Below are 19,385 nucleotides of genomic sequence, written 5' to 3'. Positions count from 1 at the left end.
AAAGACTGGTGGAAAGCATGCCAAGACGCATAAAAGCTGTGATTAACCCCTTTACCCCCAAGGGTGGTTTGCATGTTAATGACCAGGCCAATTTTTACAATTCTGACCACTGTCCCTTTATGAGGTTATAACTCTGGAACGCTTCAACAGATCCTGGTGATTCTGACATTGTTTTCTCGTTACATATTGTATTTCATGATAGTGGTAACATTTCTTTGATATGTCTTGCGTTTATTTGTGAAAAAAACAAAAACCCTAACCCTAATCCCAACCCTAACTTTAGCCCCAACCCTATCCCTAACTTTAGCCCCATCCCTATCCCTAACTTTAGCCCCAAACCAAACCATATCTTTAGCTCTAACCCTAACTTTAGCCCCAACCCTATCCCTAACTTTAGCCCCATCCCTAACCCTAACTTTAGGCCCAACCCTAACCTTAACTTTAGCCCCAACCCTAACCCTAATGGGTAAATAGAAATAAATGCACTTTTTGGTTTTATTATTTTTCCCTAACTAAGGGGGTGATTAAGGGGGGTTTGATTTACTATTTGTAGCGGGTTTTTATAGCGGGTTTTTATGTTTGGCAGCTGTCACATGTTAAATGATGCTTTTTATTGCAAAAAATAGTTTCTGCACCACCACATTTTGAGAGCTATAATTTTTCCATATTTTGGCCCACAGAGTCATGTGAGGTCCTGTCGCTTTTTATTAAGATTTTTGGGAGGCAGAATGAACAAAAAAACAGCAATTTGTGAATTTCTTTTGGGTGGGGCGTTTATACCGGTCCACGTGTGGTTAAATTGATAAGGTAGTTTTATTCTTCAAGTCAGTGTTTTGGCACTTTTATACAATAAAAACTATTTTATATAAAAAATAATTGTTTTGCATCACTTTATTCTGAGAGCTATAACTATTTTTACTTTTTCGCTTATCACGCTGTATAGCAGCTCGTTTTTTGCGGGACAAGATGACATATTCAGCAGTATTCAGCCACGTTTTGTTTGGCGGTATGATGATAAAGCATTGCTTTTTGCCTCAGTTTTTATTTATTTTTTTTACAGTGTTCACTGAAGGGGTAAATAGAGGGACAGTTTTATAGGTCGGGTTGTTACGGACGTGGCGATACTAAATATGTGTACTTTTATTGTTTTTTTTTATTTACAGAAAGAAATGTAGTTATTGGAACAATTTTTTTTTGTATTTATTTAGGAATTTTTTTAAATATATTTTTACACAGTATAATATTTTTTTTTTACTTTTTTACATTGTCCCAAGATGGAATGCAGCGCCCCAGAGTCCTGGTCGTTGCAGTACTGTGGCTCCGCCACTATGGGGAGCTACGGTGCGTCCGATGGCACTGAAGGAGTTCATCTGATCAGGTATCACAGACACCAATACATTTCACAGCCGGGCCTCCGGGGGGAGCTAAGGGTTCTATTCATTAGGCCACTCCCCACCATAGTGGGTAAACTGGGGGTCAGGCAGGAAGTTAGATCAGAAAGCTGACTGGATTGGACGAAGCAACACCTAGTGGCAGAGGGTGTTGTGGAGGAAGAGACAGTAGGGTCTCTGTCAGGGGTGGGATCCTGACAGAGGCTTGGCATTGAAAAGAACGTAACGGGTCCGCGCCAGCTCCGGGAAGCGGCGGGACCCAAGAAAGGACTAGAAGCGAGATAGATTGTGCTGAGTGAGAAACGAGATCAAGCAATAGGAGAATTCCAGTAGGGGTCGTGCTGTAAGACCGGAGCAACACCCTACTGAGGCGCACTACCGGTGGCCGGAACGCCGAGGGAGTATTATAACATTCAGCTTCAAGCAATACTCTAAACAGCGGCAGGACAGTCAGTTTAAGGCGGGCTGTCTAACACATATCACCTATGAAGTCTTGGGAGGCAATTGCGGGAGAGGGGCGTCTCTAGGGTCCCGGAAGAACTCCAGGCCTATCCGACAAACGGGTGCCGTTCTAACTGTAACATCAGGAAGGGACGGAAGATTAGAAGAACATCATTTAATCGAGTTGTGAGGGAACTTAAGAAACAGACACAACGGTTGTGGGGTACTTTCCGTAAGCACAGCAGGGAAGGACTACAACACATAGCGCTAAGAAGGAAGGCACCGATTTCCACCTGTGAAGTGAACTCTGGAGGTGCCATTGGACCGGCCGGACTTGCGCAGCCTGGTGAACCGTATTCTGGACTGAGGACTCAGAGATCTCCAGTAAAGAGGTAAAGAGACTGCAACCTGGTGTCCTCGTTATTTACCGCAACCTGCACCCCACAACTGCACCACCAACATCCACACCTATTATTTACTGTGCGCCCCACGGCAGGGTCACGGACCGGGGCCTAGCCGCCGTGACAACCCCCAGAAGCAGAGACTCGTAGGCCCGGTACCGGGTACCCCTCGGCCCTGCGGCGGTGGGGGCGCTACAAACTTGGCGTCACGAACAGGATCTACTTAAGCCTGAAGAATCAGGTCATGTGTGCCTTGGAACTGTGATTTGTCGTGCTTGGACTGTGCTTTATTACAAGGACTGTGTGTTGCCACTTGCCGCCAGAAGTTCCCGCCAAAACCGCCGCCATTACAGCGCTAAGGAGAGCGCAGGAGAAGAAGAAGGGCGTGGAAGTGGGCGTGAACAAGCCGAAGAGCGCGAAAGACAATGGCCGCCCAGTCTAAATATCTCGGCCCCTTGAGGACGTGTCCGTCAGCAGCCGAGATCCGCCTCCTGATCCTTAATGGTGGGCAGAGACAACGAAAACGAAACCGCCCACGAAGAAGAGAGCGGGAAAAGGACCAGGAAGAAGGTGCGAGCGACATGGAGGACGCCATGGCGAGCCGCCCGGAGCCGGAGCGTGGGGTCGGAGCAGAGGACTCCCCCAGCCATCCGGAGGGGCACCGCAACCAGGTCTCCACCGCTGATGCTGAATTCCTGCAGGCCGGAGTGGACGAGCTCAGCGACCGACCCCGGCGGACGCAGCTGAGCACTGAGGCCGGGCGGAAGAAGGCAATCATCAGGAGCCTCACCGGACATCTGTCGGCAGCCTCATCTGGTCCGGAGCAGGGAAGAAGTCCCAGCGCTCCGAAGCTGGAAAGCAAGGCCCTGCCGGAAAGGGGTATGCTGCAAGCAGAGATGACAATGTCGCAGCACAAGGCCCTGCAACCAGCGTTCCAGACCCCAGCGGAGGCAGAGCAGACCGGCACCGGAGGGACCGCATCTGAAGCAGGTATGAAAGACGACCCTGCCCTGACGACCGACACCACTCCAGTGACTGCTAGTGCCACAGCTGCTGACTCCGTTCCAGTGACTGATCTTGCAGTGGCCGCTACCTCTGCTGCAGCAAATGCCCATACTCAAGCTGCGCAGACCTCCATCGCTGCGCATGATTTAACCATACATGAAGGACGGATTAACGGCGTTTGTCCAGCACTGGGTGTAACCCTGGACCTCACTTTGCCCAGGCCAAGAAGGGTTAAGTGCCAGGTGCAGCCCTGGAAGCCGTCCAACTAAACCTCGGAAACCTGAAACTGTAAATAGTTAACTGTTTATTTCCTTGCTGTTTTGCTGCTAAAACCCGTCCTGGGTTAACTCTTAAAGGGATCCCTTTGGTTACCCGGGATCCCTATTGCTTTTTATTTTTGCTTTCACTTTCATTTTTGCTTTTTGGTTCACAATGTTATAAAAACTGCTGAATCATGAACAGTGCATGATACAAACTTCTTGTAAATAGTTTGCACCTTCTTAAAGGCGCTTCCTACTGGTCTTACTTGGAAAGAGACTCTTTGCGAAGATACCATACCAGAGCCTTTGCTGAGTATGGACTGGTAGCTTGAGAAGATATGCTACCTCACAGAGACTTGGTCCCCTCTTAAAGGGGATGTTCATTTGCCGCATTTTGATAGTAATATTGCTTAAGACACGTAGCAATAATGTTGATGAAGAGAAAAGTGATGATAATGTTTATATGAGAAAAGTTATATGTGTTTAACTGGTTAAATGTGAAGAAATATTGATAATGTGCTCTGAGAAGAAAAAGGTGAAAGATAGAAGAAGGATGAAGTGGACCCGTAGAGATAGACGTGGTGTCCAGCATGCATAGTAGACAGAAAGATAATGAGAAGGCTAATGTTCGATAGAAAATGTTTTTTGATAATGCTGATGGATAGTTAATGGGGATAGAAGGTAAACCCTGAGTTCTCATAGGAGTCAAGAAGAGATGGCTCAGTGCTCTAAAACTGAAAGTAATGTTATGTTCTATACTGTGTATAGTAGTTGAAAAGGCAGTAGGCCCTGGCTGAACGGGGCGGTCCTGTAACTGAAAGGAGAGGCAGTAGGTCTGGTGCTGATAGGACAGGCGGTCCTGCAGATTTAAAGAAGGAGAATGAAAAAGTTAAAATACCTTATAATGTGATTATAGGAAGGTCTTTAGTGGACTAAGAGTGTATGTCCTTAAAGGCGATGTTAAATTATTGTCCAACAATTTTGCACTTAGTAGAATACCCGGTTGGGTAACAGGAGTTATTTATAGCCTGTAATTTATAATGTTAACCATGTTTGTAACGTTCAAGTGTCCTCACCTCCCATAAAGGGAAGCCTGTTCAAATATGCCTATTGTTATTGCACTCAACAAAATTGTATGTCTTTTTGCTAACTTGTATTGTTGTTTTCTTCCCAGTCCCGGAGTACTGTGTTTAACCAGGGGGGAGTGCAGCGCCCCAGAGTCCTGGTCGTTGCAGTACTGTGGCTCCGCCACTATGGGGAGCTACGGTGCGTCCGATGGCACTGAAGGAGTTCATCTGATCAGGTATCACAGACACCAATACATTTCACAGCCGGGCCTCCGGGGGGAGCTAAGGGTTCTATTCATTAGGCCACTCCCCACCATAGTGGGTAAACTGGGGGTCAGGCAGGAAGTTAGATCAGAAAGCTGACTGGATTGGACGAAGCAACACCTAGTGGCAGAGGGTGTTGTGGAGGAAGAGACAGTAGGGTCTCTGTCAGGGGTGGGATCCTGACAGAGGCTTGGCATTGAAAAGAACGTAACGGGTCCGCGCCAGCTCCGGGAAGCGGCGGGACCCAAGAAAGGACTAGAAGCGAGATAGATTGTGCTGAGTGAGAAACGAGATCAAGCAATAGGAGAATTCCAGTAGGGGTCGTGCTGTAAGACCGGAGCAACACCCTACTGAGGCGCACTACCGGTGGCCGGAACGCCGAGGGAGTATTATAACATTCAGCTTCAAGCAATACTCTAAACAGCGGCAGGACAGTCAGTTTAAGGCGGGCTGTCTAACACATATCACCTATGAAGTCTTGGGAGGCAATTGCGGGAGAGGGGCGTCTCTAGGGTCCCGGAAGAACTCCAGGCCTATCCGACAAACGGGTGCCGTTCTAACTGTAACATCAGGAAGGGACGGAAGATTAGAAGAACATCATTTAATCGAGTTGTGAGGGAACTTAAGAAACAGACACAACGGTTGTGGGGTACTTTCCGTAAGCACAGCAGGGAAGGACTACAACACATAGCGCTAAGAAGGAAGGCACCGATTTCCACCTGTGAAGTGAACTCTGGAGGTGCCATTGGACCGGCCGGACTTGCGCAGCCTGGTGAACCGTATTCTGGACTGAGGACTCAGAGATCTCCAGTAAAGAGGTAAAGAGACTGCAACCTGGTGTCCTCGTTATTTACCGCGACCTGCACCCCACAACTGCACCACCAACATCCACACCTATTATTTACTGTGCGCCCCACGGCAGGGTCATGGACCGGGGCCTAGCCGCCGTGACAACCCCCAGAAGCAGAGACTCGTAGGCCCGGTACCGGGTACCCCTCGGCCCTGCGGCGGTGGGGGCACTACAGGAACATCACTGTATAAAGTCAGATCGCTGATCTGACACTTTGTACAGCACTGTGTCAGATCAGCAATCTGACAGGCAGTGAAGGAGGCTTTTCAGGTCTTGCTCTCCCTGTAGGACCAGGAAGGACTCCATGGCCATCTTGGATCCGAGGGTCTGCAGGCAGGGAGAACCTCAGAACAACGCGATCACATCGTTCTGAGGGAAGTACAGAAGGAGCCCCCTCCCTGCGCGTTGCTTCTCTATGCCACCGGAACACTGCAATCTTGTTTGATTGCAGTGTCCCGGGTGTTAAAGTGACCGGCTGCGATCGGTCACGCTCCCCCATGAGTGCAGCTGATCGCACGTCACATACTATTCCGTCCATGGGGATTAAGTCCCAGGTCACATGGACGGAATAGTACGTCGGATGGCAGAAAGGGGTTAAAAATCATGGTTATCCAACAAAATATTGATTTCTGAACTCTTCCTGAGTTAAAACATTAGTACTGCTGTTTCTAAATGATTATGAACTTATTTTTTTTTGCATTGTTTGAGGTCTGTAAGTAATGTATATTTTTGTTATTTTGACCATTTCTCATTTTCAGAAAATAAATACAAAATGTATTGCTTGGAACTTCGGAGACATGTTGTCAGTAGTTTATAGAATATAAGAGCAATTTTCATTTTACTCAAAAATATACGTATAAAGAGAAAAATCAGACAAACCGAACATTTTGCAGTGGTCTCTTGATTTTTGCCAGAGCTGTATATTGTATTCACATGGCCAGGTAGGGAGAGCCGACGATAAGCAAGGGCGTCATTTGCGTTTTAAAGGGTGGCACCCTCCATGGCAAGGTAGGGATACTATTGCTATTTATCAGGGTAAGCACAGTCCCTATTATTTTGTATGTGTCCAGACAAGTATATTTTATCGGCTAGACATTTTTGTGTTTAATTCACTTCCGAAGATTTTAGAAGTTCATAATAAAAATGATGTTTTATCATAAATATTTTTATATAGTGCTAAGGTGGTGAATTGGTATATGAATTTCTTGCACTAATCTGACCTTTAGTCGCTGAAAAAAAATATGAAGAATCAGTTGTAGTAAAAAAAAATGAAAATATTCATACATGGTCTATTTTTAAAATTAAAGATCAATATCTCACAACGGTTCTGATCCGATTCTTCACTTTACCCACAGAAACAGATAACCGTCATGCCAGTAAACATGCGGATATATCCAAGGACATGCTGATGTGTTTCCTACTTCAAGAGCTCTGGCTTGCACATCGCCGCCTTTAAAGAAGAAATGGTTCAACCATCTAGTACTCTATCTTTAAATATAATTAGACAGGATTACATTTAAAACATTAATCTTAATCTGAAGGTTTGTAAGCAGTCAAAGACACTTACATTTGTAATGCGTGCAGGCAATGCTGAGATACATTTTCTCGATGATGCACCTGAACTGCTCCTGCTGACTGGTCGCGATGGTTTCCAATCTAGAAATGAGCCACCAGATTCAGGAGCATAGGATTCTTCATCACGAATTTCAGGAACCTGTGGAGTTAACATAGAATACATACTACATTAGTACTCACTGCACTGCAAAATATATCACCCAGATTCATGTTGAAAATAGGCACAGTTAAGTTTACAACAGTTGTGGGAGGAACCCCTTATGTATTTGACTAGTACTAGTCAGGATTGAGTTATACCAGCAGAGCTCCTACCCACACCGCATGTACCTGTATTTTATATGAGAAGTCAAGTTGCTGAAAATTCAAGTAGAAACGCTCTAATAGAAGTAGAAGGCTACTGTATGTCGTATGGATGAAAAAGAACCCCAGCTAATGGTATTGTTGGATGCAAGATATGCATCATATGAGACTCATAAATTGGCCAAATTCCATGCAGATCTGTATGGAACAAGGTCTGTTTAGGCTGATTACAGAAAAATGCTTGTGCCCACAAGTAATGGGCCACTCAAAAAAGAGATGTCTACTCTGCAAATATGATTCAGTCATGCCCAAGAAGAAAAAAATGTCTATGCTATAGAAGAGGCTGCAAACTTCCTTAGGGTAAGGAAGGTGATAGTGATAGGATAGTAAGAGGAAGATGAAAGACACCAGACCCAACAATGCAGACGAGCTGAAGGCTGCTATCAAAGCAACCTGGGGTTCCATAACACCTCAGCAGTGCCACAGACTGATCACCTCCATGCCACACCTCATTGATGCAGTAATTGATGCCAAAGGAGCCCGACCAAGTATTGAGTGCATTTACTGAACTTACATTTCAGTAGGCCAACATTTCGGATTTTAAAATCATTTTTTCAAGCTGGTGTTATAAAGTATTCCAATTTACTGAGATAATGACTTTTGGGTTTTCATTGGCTGTAAGCCATAATCATCAACATTAACAGAAATAAACACTTGAAATAGATCACTCATAATATATGAGTTTCACTTTTTGTATTGAAGAACTGAAATAAATTAACTTTTTGATGATATTCTAATTTTGTGAGATGCACCTGTATATCAGACAAAAATGGGCCAACGAAAAGTCGTTCAATAGAAGAAAAAGAAAAAACATTTTAGACTGGATTGGCCTTCATGGATTTTTTCAGCCAATAACGTAGCCAGTGTTTATCATCGGCCAAAAAAAAATCAATATGCCCAACCAGTAATTTGAATGATGATGAGTATTTGAGGGTCGATCACTGATCGAAAATGAACAATTATTAAAAACAAAACAGCTGACGATCTTTCGTTATGGTCAAACTTGTCCATCTTCTAACGAAACGTCTTGTATCTAATGTGTGTGGGTACCATAGCAGTGGCTGTCAGAATATATTCAGTGTCCAATATACAGTAGCAAGTTATATACATACTGTATGGGCCTAAAATAAATGTTTCAAATCCTGCTGCACATGTTTTTTTTCACTAAAAATGCTGCAAAAACTGATGGCAATGTTTTTTGCTGCATTTTTGCACTTACTCATTGCTTTCTGTGAGTGAAAAAAGCAGCAAAAACAGTACAAATACGCTGAGAGAAGTTGTATGCTGCAGTTTTAACAAATAAAGCAGCAGTTTCCCATTTCAATCAGGAAAAAGAAAGCTAGCGTGTGCATGAGACTTCTGCAAAGACAATATTTACAGGGCTGACCTTTAATTTTCAAGACTTTTTCAATTTGCTCTGACATGCTGGATATAAGCTCCTGGGCCAAATCCTGACTGATGACATTACCAACTCATTCTGGTCTAAGCAGTATTTGTCAATAAAAGTGTAAAACTTATGAAATTCTGATAATTGTATTTCAGTAATCATAGAAACATCTGACTAAAGGATCTAAATAGACTAAGGCTACTTTCACACATCAGGTTTTTGGTTTCAGGATAAATCCGCCAAATTTGCAAAAAACGGATCCGGCGTAAATTGTGAAAAACTGATGCACCGGATCCGTTTTTTAGCTGGATCCGGCTTTCTTTACTGCGCATGTAATTTTGACTTCCTGATGAGAGAGTGAGAGAGAGAGAGATATCCCATGGCAGAATCAAAAACAAAGCTTCTGGGCATGCTCAGTATACAAAAAACAGATTTGGTAGCCGGAACTGTTCATTCACACATCCGTTCCATGCGTTTATTGCCGCAAACGTCCCTTCAGGCTTTTTCGCCGAACAGAATAAACGTTGCAGGGGACGTTTTTCGTGTCCGGCAAAAAAGCCTGAAGGGACGGATCCGGCACAAAACGGATGAAACGCATGTCCTTCAGGCACAATCCGGCGCTAATGCAACTCTATGGGAAAAAATCGGATCCGGCGTGTAAAAAAACTGGATCTGTTTTTTTCAAAAATTGCCGGATTGTGCCTGAAACAAAAAACCTGATGTGTGAAAGCAGCCAAAGGCAGCAAACAGTGTGAAAACCAAAATTTGAGGCAGTCTTAACATTTTTGGCATGACTGTACATCATTGTTCACGTGAATAGCTACTTGCATTTTGCCGACGTGAACTCCACCTTGACAAAACCCTGCAGTCACGCCTGTATATAATATTATTAACAGAGATGTACAATGGTATTCCACACAGCCGAGGGAATACATTCATATTATAGATATAATTAATCCGTCTTTATGATTCAGCTCATCATTAGATATAAAGAGATGAAGAACAACAACACATATGACTCCTGTGGAAGCGCTTACTGGAAAAACTCTATAAGCATGGCCTCTACATGGGAAAGTTAGTAAGCCCCCTTTAAAGAATCGTCTGTTCTGCTGCAAGTACTCACATCTGTATCTGAAGCATCACCACCATAAACTTCATGAGTAAATCTTGACCGCTGAAAGCTCCTCGGAGGCCTGTACTCCACCTCTGAATCATATTCATTGGAGTCTCTCAGAGTGGACAGTCCACTGTCTATACAACTTTCAGGAAGGCTGTCAACCTCACAGTTTATTCTCTGCATGGGATCACACACTGCCAAAGTATCGTAGTCCTCATCTAAGTAGGATGATCTAGGAGACCTTGCCAAGAAAATGGTTATCATTAGGAAATCAGTGACATATTAGTTACATATTTTCAAAGTACTACAGAGGCAAAGTAAAACTACCATTTTTTTCTAAATAGATCCAAAATGTTATGCTGATTGAATTAACGCCATTTCTTTTCATGATTAGAGCTCTTTTTGTAATGATAGAGATCTTATAATCCCCTACTTCCCTTCCCAAGGTGCTGCAGTTAACTACTAACATGTCTGTTTTATTAAAGGAAACCTGTCATATGATTTCTGCTGAATGAGCCAGAAGCAACAACGGTCAGAGACAGCTACATTATTACAGCCTGTCAAGATGCTGACTCACACGGTTTGTAATTGCCGTCCTACTCACTGCGTGCAACGCTCTGCTCCTCCTAGTGTCAGGCCATCTCGCTGAGCTTCCTCAGTACTGCTACAACCTCTGTTTGCTGGAGAGTCTCTACTCGTGTATAGTGCAGCACGGCCTGACTTTGAATGAATTTAAAAGCACTGTGTCGTGCAGAGTTTTGTTTCTCTGGCCTCTCACCTGCCAACAATGGGTTTGTTAGGCCGCTCTACCATCCACACTTTACCTGACCTTAAGTTCTATTTTGCAGTCATTCTCTAGTAACCTGTCTAAGTGCAATGTTGTTTTGTCTCTCCTGTTACTGACCTGGCTCATTTACTCATATAGTCTGATCTCTCTGCTCCTGCCCACGCCTTCGTATTTTGAACCTGTGCTGCCCACCCCAACCTCAGACTGTTTGACCACGTCTCTATCTTCACCCTCTGTGCTATATATTTGTGCCTCTGACCCCTTAGTCAGCTAATGCAGGTCCAGACACTGACCTGCAGTGGCACCTAGTGTCTACCCTAACGCCCAAGCCTATCCTCATCACCAGAGGCTCAAGTGAACACCAGATAGTCACGCCCCTCCAGGGTAAGCCAGGCTAGGTTCCACACCCACCGTCGTCTCACAGCCGTGTATGTTTCAGACAAAACATACTTTATAACGTGGGCCGAGAACAATACAACTACAAAAACTAGTCCAAGAGACAGGTCCCCAACAACTTCTCCTCTCCCCGCTCTCCTTTACTCACAGGACTTATACATACCCATAGGACGAGACCTACCAGACTAGTGGAGCGGGAGAAGAAGCCACCAGGGACCTACCTCTGGCTAGTCATACTAGTTGCACCATCCTCATCAGCATAATAACATAGCTGCGATAATGAAGCCGGTTTGGACAAATTCCCTTTAAATGCTTGCATTCCCCTTGGATAACAATTCTGGAGCATCTTTTCTCATAACTCTGAGTTGTGCCTCTTGTCTGTCATTTCTTCTGAATATATATAAATAAATAAACTGGCAACTACGTGTTATGATTACACCACTACACAGCCTAACACTGTCAGTACTGATTGCACAGTGCCACATTGTGTAGGGTCCCCCATCAAATAGTAGATTTCTAGACAGAATTACAGAGGAACAGCGCAAATTGGTGTTCTAGGAAAAGATTCTCCAGAATAGTTATTTCTTGAAGAACACAAAACATAAAAATAAAAAGCAAACACATCAGGAATGGTAATAGGTTTCTAGTAAATAACGGTAGGATTTACAGCGGGTGAAATAAGTATTGAACGTGTCACCAATTTTCTAAATAATATATTTCTAAAGGTGGTATTGACATGAAATTCTCTCTAGATGTTGGTAACAATCCATAATCCACACAAAGAAAATAAAACCATAAATGTCCATAAATTAAGTTACCGTATATACTTGAGTATAAGTTGAAATTTTCAGCCCATTCTTTTAGGCTGAAAGTGCCCCTCTTGACTTATACTCGAGTCATTGTCCCAGGGGTTCGGCAGGGGAGGGGGAGTGGCAGGAGTGGCGGCTGTCACATCATACTCACCCCGTCCTGGCGAGGTCTCTGCTTCTCCAATTGTCTCTGGTGCTGGCAGCTTGTTCCTGTGTTCATCAGTCACGTGGTACTGCTCATTAAAGTAATGAATATGGACGCGACTCCACTCCCATAGGCGTGGAGCACATATTGATTACTTTAATGAGCGTTACCACGTGACCGCTCAACACTAGAAGGAGCAGCCGGCCCGGGGATGAAGCAGGGAAGTGCAGAGACCGCGCCAGGAGCGTGAGTATAACGGGGAGGGTTAGCCATGCGATATTCGCCTGTCCCCGTTCCACCGCCGGGCTCTGTCTTCCTCATCCTCTGGCTCTGACGTTCAGGTCAGAGGGCGCGATGATGTATTTAGTGCACGCCCTCTGCCTGAACAGTCACTGCAGAGACCCGGAAGACACAGCGGCGCACGGCGATGGAACGGGGACAGGTGAATATCACAAGTGTCGGGGGCCTGAGCCAGTGGCGACTCTGGCACCTGGCCCCCCATAGCGTGCCAGTGTCCCCGCCTGCTCAGGACACCGGCACCTGGCCAGGTGAGTATGTCATTTTATTTAATCGCAGCAGCAGCATACGGGGCATATTATTCTATGGAGCATCTTATGGGGCCATCAACCTTTATGGAGCAGCATATGGGCATATTATTCTATAGAGCATCTTATGGGGCCATCCACCTTTATGGAGCAGCATATGGGGAATATTATTCTATGGAGCATCTTATGGGCCATCAACCTTTATGGAGCAGCATATGGGGTATATTATTTTATGGAGCATCTTATGGGGCCATCAACCTTTATGGAGCAGCATATGGGGCATATTATTCTATGCAGCATCTTATGGGGCCATTATTAACCTTTGTGCAGCATTATGTAGGGCATTTTATACTATGGAGCATCTTATGGGGCCATCAACCTTTGTGGAGCAGCATATGGGGCATATTATTCTATGAAGCATCTTATGGGGCCATTATTAACCTTTGTGCAGCATTATATGGGGCATATTATTCCATGGAGCATCTTGGGGCCATCAATTTTTATGGAGCATCATATGGGGCATATTATTGTATGGAGCATCTTATGAAGCCATCATTAACCTTTTATGCAGCATTATATGGGACATATTTTAATATGGAGCATCTTATGGGTCCATTATTAACCTTTGTGCAGCATTATATGGGGCATAGCTTTTCTATGGAGCATCTTATGGGGCCCATCATGAACTGTATGGAGCATTATATGGGGCTCCTGATTCAATATGGATATTCAAAAACATTTAACCTAATGATGTCTCAATTAATTTACCATTAGCTGCTGCATTTCCCACCATAGGCTTATACTCGAGTCAATAAGTTTTCCCAGTTTTTTGTGGCAAAATTAGAGGTCTCGGCTTATACTCGGGTCGGCTTATACTCAAGTATACACGGTATGTATAATAATGAGAAATGACACAGGGAAAAAATATTGAACTCGCATCCTGAAATGTATTTAATACTTCCTACAAAAGCCTTTGTTGGTGATGAGAGCTTCAAGACGCCTCTTGCGTGGGGAAACTAGTCGCATGAATTGCTCAGGTGTGATTTTGGCCCATTCTTCCACACAAACATTCTTTAAATCTTGAAGATTCCATTGGCTCCATCTATGAACTCTGAGCTTTATTTCCTTCCATAAATTTTCTATTGGATTCAGGTTAGGCGATTGGCTCGGCTGTTCTAGCATTTATTTATTTATCTAGCTTTATTTTCATTTTCTGAAACCAATTGAGAGTTTCCTTGGCTGTGTGTTTGGGATCATTCTCTTGCTGAAATGTCCACCTTTCATCTTCACCATCCTGGTAGATGGCAGAAGATTTATATCAAGAGTGTCTCAGGAGATTTGTCCATTCATCCTTCCTTTAATAATATGAAATTTCCCAGTGCCCTACGCTGAAAAACAGCCCCACATCATGATGTTCCCATCTCTAAACTTCATTGTTGGTATGGCATTTTTGGTGTGATATGCAGCGCCTTTTGGCCTCTAAACATAGTGTGTATTATGGCATCCAAAGAGTTCAGTTTTGGTCTCATCTGACCAGACTATATTCTACCAGTATTTCACAGGTTTGTCTAAATGTTGTTGAGCATACTTTAAATGCATTTGAACATGCTTTTCGTTCAGCAATGGAGTTTTGCGTGGTAAGCGTACATTCAGGCCATGGAAGTTGCATACATTACTTATACTTTTCTTTGAAATAATTCCAGGTCTTTATGTAGCTCTCCACAGGTGGTCCTTGGCTCTTAGAAAATTCTACTCATAATTATTTTCACTTCCCTGTCTAAAATCCTGCAGGGAGTATCTGGTCTTGGTCGGTTTATGGTGAAATTATGTTCTTTCCTCTTTCGGATTATGGCCCCAAGAGTGCTCACTAAAACCTTCAGTAGTTTAGAAAATCTTCTGTAACCAATGCCATTAGCATGTTTTACAACAATAAGGTTGCAAATGGCTTGAGACAGCTCACTGGTTTTACCCATCATGAGATGTTTCTTGTGTGGCACCTTGGTAATGAGACAACTTTTATAGGTCATCAGTTAAACCAGCTAATATTATTTTTCACTAAGTGACAGGATTGCTTTCTAATTACTGATAGATTTCAGCTGGTGTCATGACTTTCCATGGCTTTTTGCACTTCTCTTTCCTCATGTGTTCAATACATTTTCCCTGTGACATTTCTCATTATTACACATTACTTAATTTATGGACACCTATGGTTTGATTTCTTTGCCTGTGTAGATTGGGTGGGTCATTACAGAGTTATGAGAATTTCATGTCAGTAGCACCTTTAGAAATATATTTACTTAGAAAATTGGTGACGCTTTCAATACTTATTTCCCATTGAGCTCTCATATTTACCTTTTGTGAATACATATAAAATGAATTTAAAAAAATCAACCAGGATCGATTTTACAGAAAATATGGCCATAAATATTAAGGTCTCCTGCACACTATATCTATTTCTTGTATTTCTAGAAAGTTAGAATCTATTTTAGTAATCTATAAAGTTATTAATAAAAACTAATACCCCCATGCATTATCCAAACAATACTAACGTATAGTGTCTCTATACCACTCTCTTATAAGCCATATTACTTCAATGGCCAAATAATTCCCATACAGTCTCCAGACAGTATCACCATACCATAAATAGATAATATTCCTATATGGTATTTCAATGCTTATACCACTTACACAGTACCACCAATATAGATCAGTGTAAAGAAGAAGACAGAGAGGGCTGCACAGTACTCTATTGTTGGGTGCCCAGTTTCCTGGCTACTGGAACTCACATTGAAGCACAATGGAACCCCGTTCTATTCTACGGTTAACCCTAGTAGTCCAGTTCTTGGGAGCTTTCTACGTATCGATGGCCCAGTTTATCAGCCCACAAAACCAACCTTGATCCAACCATAGAATAGTAATAAAAAAAGAGATATCATTAAACATGATACTGACCGGTCATATGGAGAGTTACATCTGTTCATCTTGGGACTGTGGCGAGAAAGTGTACTTCCTGGTGAAGTGTTTTTTGTGCTCTAAATAGACAAAGTACAACCTGCTTTACAAATCTGCCATGAAAAATTAGCTAGTGGGTGGTTGGACATATCGTAATACGATTTTGCATTGAAACTTTACATTGAAATATTTTAAATTACAAAATTTCACAAAAAGTGACCCTATTCCTCCCAATGCAGAGAGGTGTGCCTCTTAATGTATAGCCAGACCCATACCCAGATATATTAGCAGATAAAAGCAAGATTCAAAAATTGCAACTGAACAGCATTGTGTGAACGTAGCCAAAAGATTACTTTAGAAAACTGCACAAAGGTCAGTATTTTGATATAATGACATTATCTTTTTTATTCCCTTATCCATTGTTATTTGGCCACAGCGTGTGACTGCAGAATACAAGCTATCAATCATGATTCATTGTATACTGCCATTAGCTGATAAAACAGTCTGCTGCAAAAAAAAGGTGGGTGTACACCAGTCGATGATGGTTACTACATGTTTGCCAATCAGCGGTCAATTAATAGCCTGTTTTGAGCAATAGACTTCCCATGCTCTCAGGAGTATTGGTTGTGTTCACATAACCTGTCATTATATTCGGCAGCACAGGGTTCTATATGCAGAGGATGATGTGCTGCCGAGGACAATGATTTCTAAGCAATTTAAAATATCGTTTCAGCCAATAAACAAGCTCATTTGGCTCGTTCGTCAGGTGATGTGAAGCCTGATTATCATGAAACGAATGGCCTGAGAATGCTTGTTCCCGATTGGCCAATATACAGTAAATACAGCCTTAGCTTTGCCTTCTAGCAGGTTTTATTAGTTGGCCTAAAATTCCTTCAATTTCAATAGTCGCGAACTTGCTTTATTATTAAAGCTGATATTACACAATTGCAAAGGCCAATTTGAGCAAAAAAGTGCACTGATGAAAAGAATAAACCAAGAAACAAACTTGTGCCATTTCTGTGTGTTGTGAACATTACCGATTGGCTTTTTTTAGTTACGGTACTTTTCTTTTTTGTCGTGAGATATTTGTTCTTTTTTGCACCAAATTCTTTAAAATGGCGCACGCAGTTCATGAATTTTGCGCAATGTAAACAATGTTTCTTATTTTTGTCTTCGAAGAGTAATCGTCATTTTAATTTATATTTCATAAATCAATAGACAGAAAAAAGCAACTTTGTAATATATCTTATCAGAGAAATCTGCTTCATTCTCTGCCAGGACTGATTATTCATTTTCAAAATTCTCAATTCCCAGGTAACATCTGTACTCAGTATAGACAGATTGTTATGTTACTGAGACAGGAGGTGACAGTTGGTGCTTATAAGATTCTATATAGACTGGAGGAAATCTCTCTCTAGCTCTTCCTCCCCTTCACCACCTCTCTTCTACATAGAATGTTATCAGCACCAACTGTCGCCTCCTGTCTCAGTAATGGGAAAGTCAGTGTTCACTGAATACAGATTTTACCTGTGAATTGCGAATTTAAAAAATGAACAGATAGGTCCGAAGTGAACATAAAAGCAAATTTCACTAATAGATATATTACAAAGTTTCTTATTTTCATGTGTCATTCATTGATTTATGAAATAAAAATTAAAACGCCAGTTACACTTTAACCTTCACTGCGATTTTTTAATGCAAAAAGTTGAACATTTTGCAAAATTGAATTAAAAAATAATGCCAAAAAAACAAACGTACATAAAATTACTCCAGGGAAGGACAGGGGTACAGTTGCAAAAAAAATTCTGCAACTTTTCCTAATAACCGCAAATAGTGAATGAGCCAAAAACTTCTTATACCCTAAACTTTGCTCACAATGTTGAACATTAAAAAAAACTGACAAACACAAAAAATAGACTTTAAAAAAGGTGCAAATGGAAAGAAAAATATGGGGCAAACAAAAAAATGGCAAAAAAACCACTAAAACTTAATAAAAAAACAGGCACAAATGGAATAATGAATCGGGTCCAGTGTTTGCATGTTGTTATGGGGGTTAGCTTCTCGTTCTATAGTTTTTTGTTTTTCTTTTATTAGTTTTTTATGTTCCCCTGTATCCAGAAAGTCTGATCATTTAGCACCTTCTATGTCACATTTGAAACAATTTTTCTCTATTTAGTGAGTTCTATATTTCAATTTGGAATAGAAATGACAAGGCTCCTAGCAAAGATTGGGGGCAGAATTGTGCGGCAGCCGTATAAAGCGTCTTAGACTGAAGATAAACTTGTTCTTCACGTAATGATATTTTTCCTTACTGCTGAGAGAAACCAGGAGAAAAGATGAAACTTTGATAAAGATGTGGCTGCCCTAAGCCGTGCTCATGTTCTCAGGGCAGCGCTGTTATCCTAGCGGGAAGCGCATCATTACACACAAGAGTAGCAGGAGCCGGTGCCAGGAAAAGGAACGTACCAGTGATCTGTTGTACTTTATCAGACTGTTCTCCAGCACACTCCGCAGTCCATCATTACTGTCATGCAGCTTTCTATTAGCTGTCCTGTAATCAGAAGGTAGAAAACATCAACTAAAGAAACACCCGAAGATCTTTTCTGCTCCATTTAGGCAGTTTAAAACCTAATTATAAACTAACATTTCCATCTTATAATTAAATCTATGGAAGCAGTGTCTCCTCAATTAGCGCACGTACACTTACACACAATGGAACGGTGCTCGGGTAATCTTTTTCCACTTTGTCTAGTGATAATTGTATATTTTCTCCTTACAGAATGATTTAATTCAGTGGTATAGTATTAATGTAAAGAGGTCTGCAGGCACTGTATTAATGATGCAGTTTTCATGGATCCCAGCTAGCTCGCTCCGATAGCTTTTGTTAGAGATTGGTACTGGCTGTATAACACTTCAAAGGCCACGTTCACACGTTTAGTATCTGTAAGCCAAAACCAGGAGTGGGTGATAATACAGAAGTGGTGACGTGTTTCTATTATACATTTCCTCTGATTGTTCCACTCCTGGTTTTCTCTTAGGCCGGTTTCACACGTCAGTGATTCCGGTACGTGAGGTGACAGTTTCCTCACGTACCGGAGACACTGACACACGTAGACCCATAAAAATCAATGCATCTGTTCAGATGTCATTGATTTTTTGCGGACCGTGTCTCCGTGTGCCAAACACGGAGACATGTCAGTGTTCGTGGGAGCGCACGTTTTACACGGACCCAATAGAGTCAATGGGTCCGCGTAAAACACGGACCTCACACGGACATTCTCCGTCTGGGGTCCGTGTGCGTGCAGGAGACAGCGCTACAGTAAGCGCTGTCCCCCCCACATGGTGCTGAAGCCGGTATTCATATCTTCCCTGCAGCAGCGTTTGCTGTAGAGAAAATATGAAGAATAGTGTTAAAAATAAAGATTTAGGTGTCCGCCGCCCCCCCACCCCCTGTGCGCCCCCCCCCCCCCCCCCGCTGGTCAGAAAATACTTACCCGCTCCCTCGCTCCTTCCTGGTCTGGCCGCGCCTCCTACTGTATGCGGTCACGTGGGGCCGATCATTTACAATCATGAATAGTCGGCTCCGCCCCTATGGGAGGTGGAGCCACATATTCATGACTGTAAATGATCGGC

The 19,385-nt window shown here is 42.8% G+C and overlaps 1 protein-coding gene across 1 annotated transcript in view; it reads right to left on the bottom strand.

Annotated features, from left to right (window-relative positions):
- RASEF (RAS and EF-hand domain containing) overlaps window positions 1-19,385 on the bottom strand; it is a 108,125-nt gene that overhangs the window by 15,465 nt on the left and 73,275 nt on the right. The window contains exons 8-11 of the mRNA XM_077248990.1: window positions 18,219-18,303; window positions 15,753-15,832; window positions 10,125-10,359; window positions 7,247-7,393 (exon numbers count right to left, since the gene is read on the bottom strand). Coding sequence (XP_077105105.1) covers window positions 7,247-7,393; window positions 10,125-10,359; window positions 15,753-15,832; window positions 18,219-18,303 — 547 coding nt within the window. The remainder of the gene's footprint in view (window positions 1-7,246; window positions 7,394-10,124; window positions 10,360-15,752; window positions 15,833-18,218; window positions 18,304-19,385) is intronic.

The sequence above is a fragment of the Ranitomeya variabilis genome, chromosome 1 (genome assembly GCF_051348905.1).
Source record: "Ranitomeya variabilis isolate aRanVar5 chromosome 1, aRanVar5.hap1, whole genome shotgun sequence".
Classification (NCBI taxonomy): Eukaryota; Metazoa; Chordata; class Amphibia; order Anura; family Dendrobatidae; genus Ranitomeya; species Ranitomeya variabilis.
The sequence above is the reverse complement of the archived record's forward strand: the minus strand, read 5'-3'. Positions and strand labels throughout refer to the sequence as shown.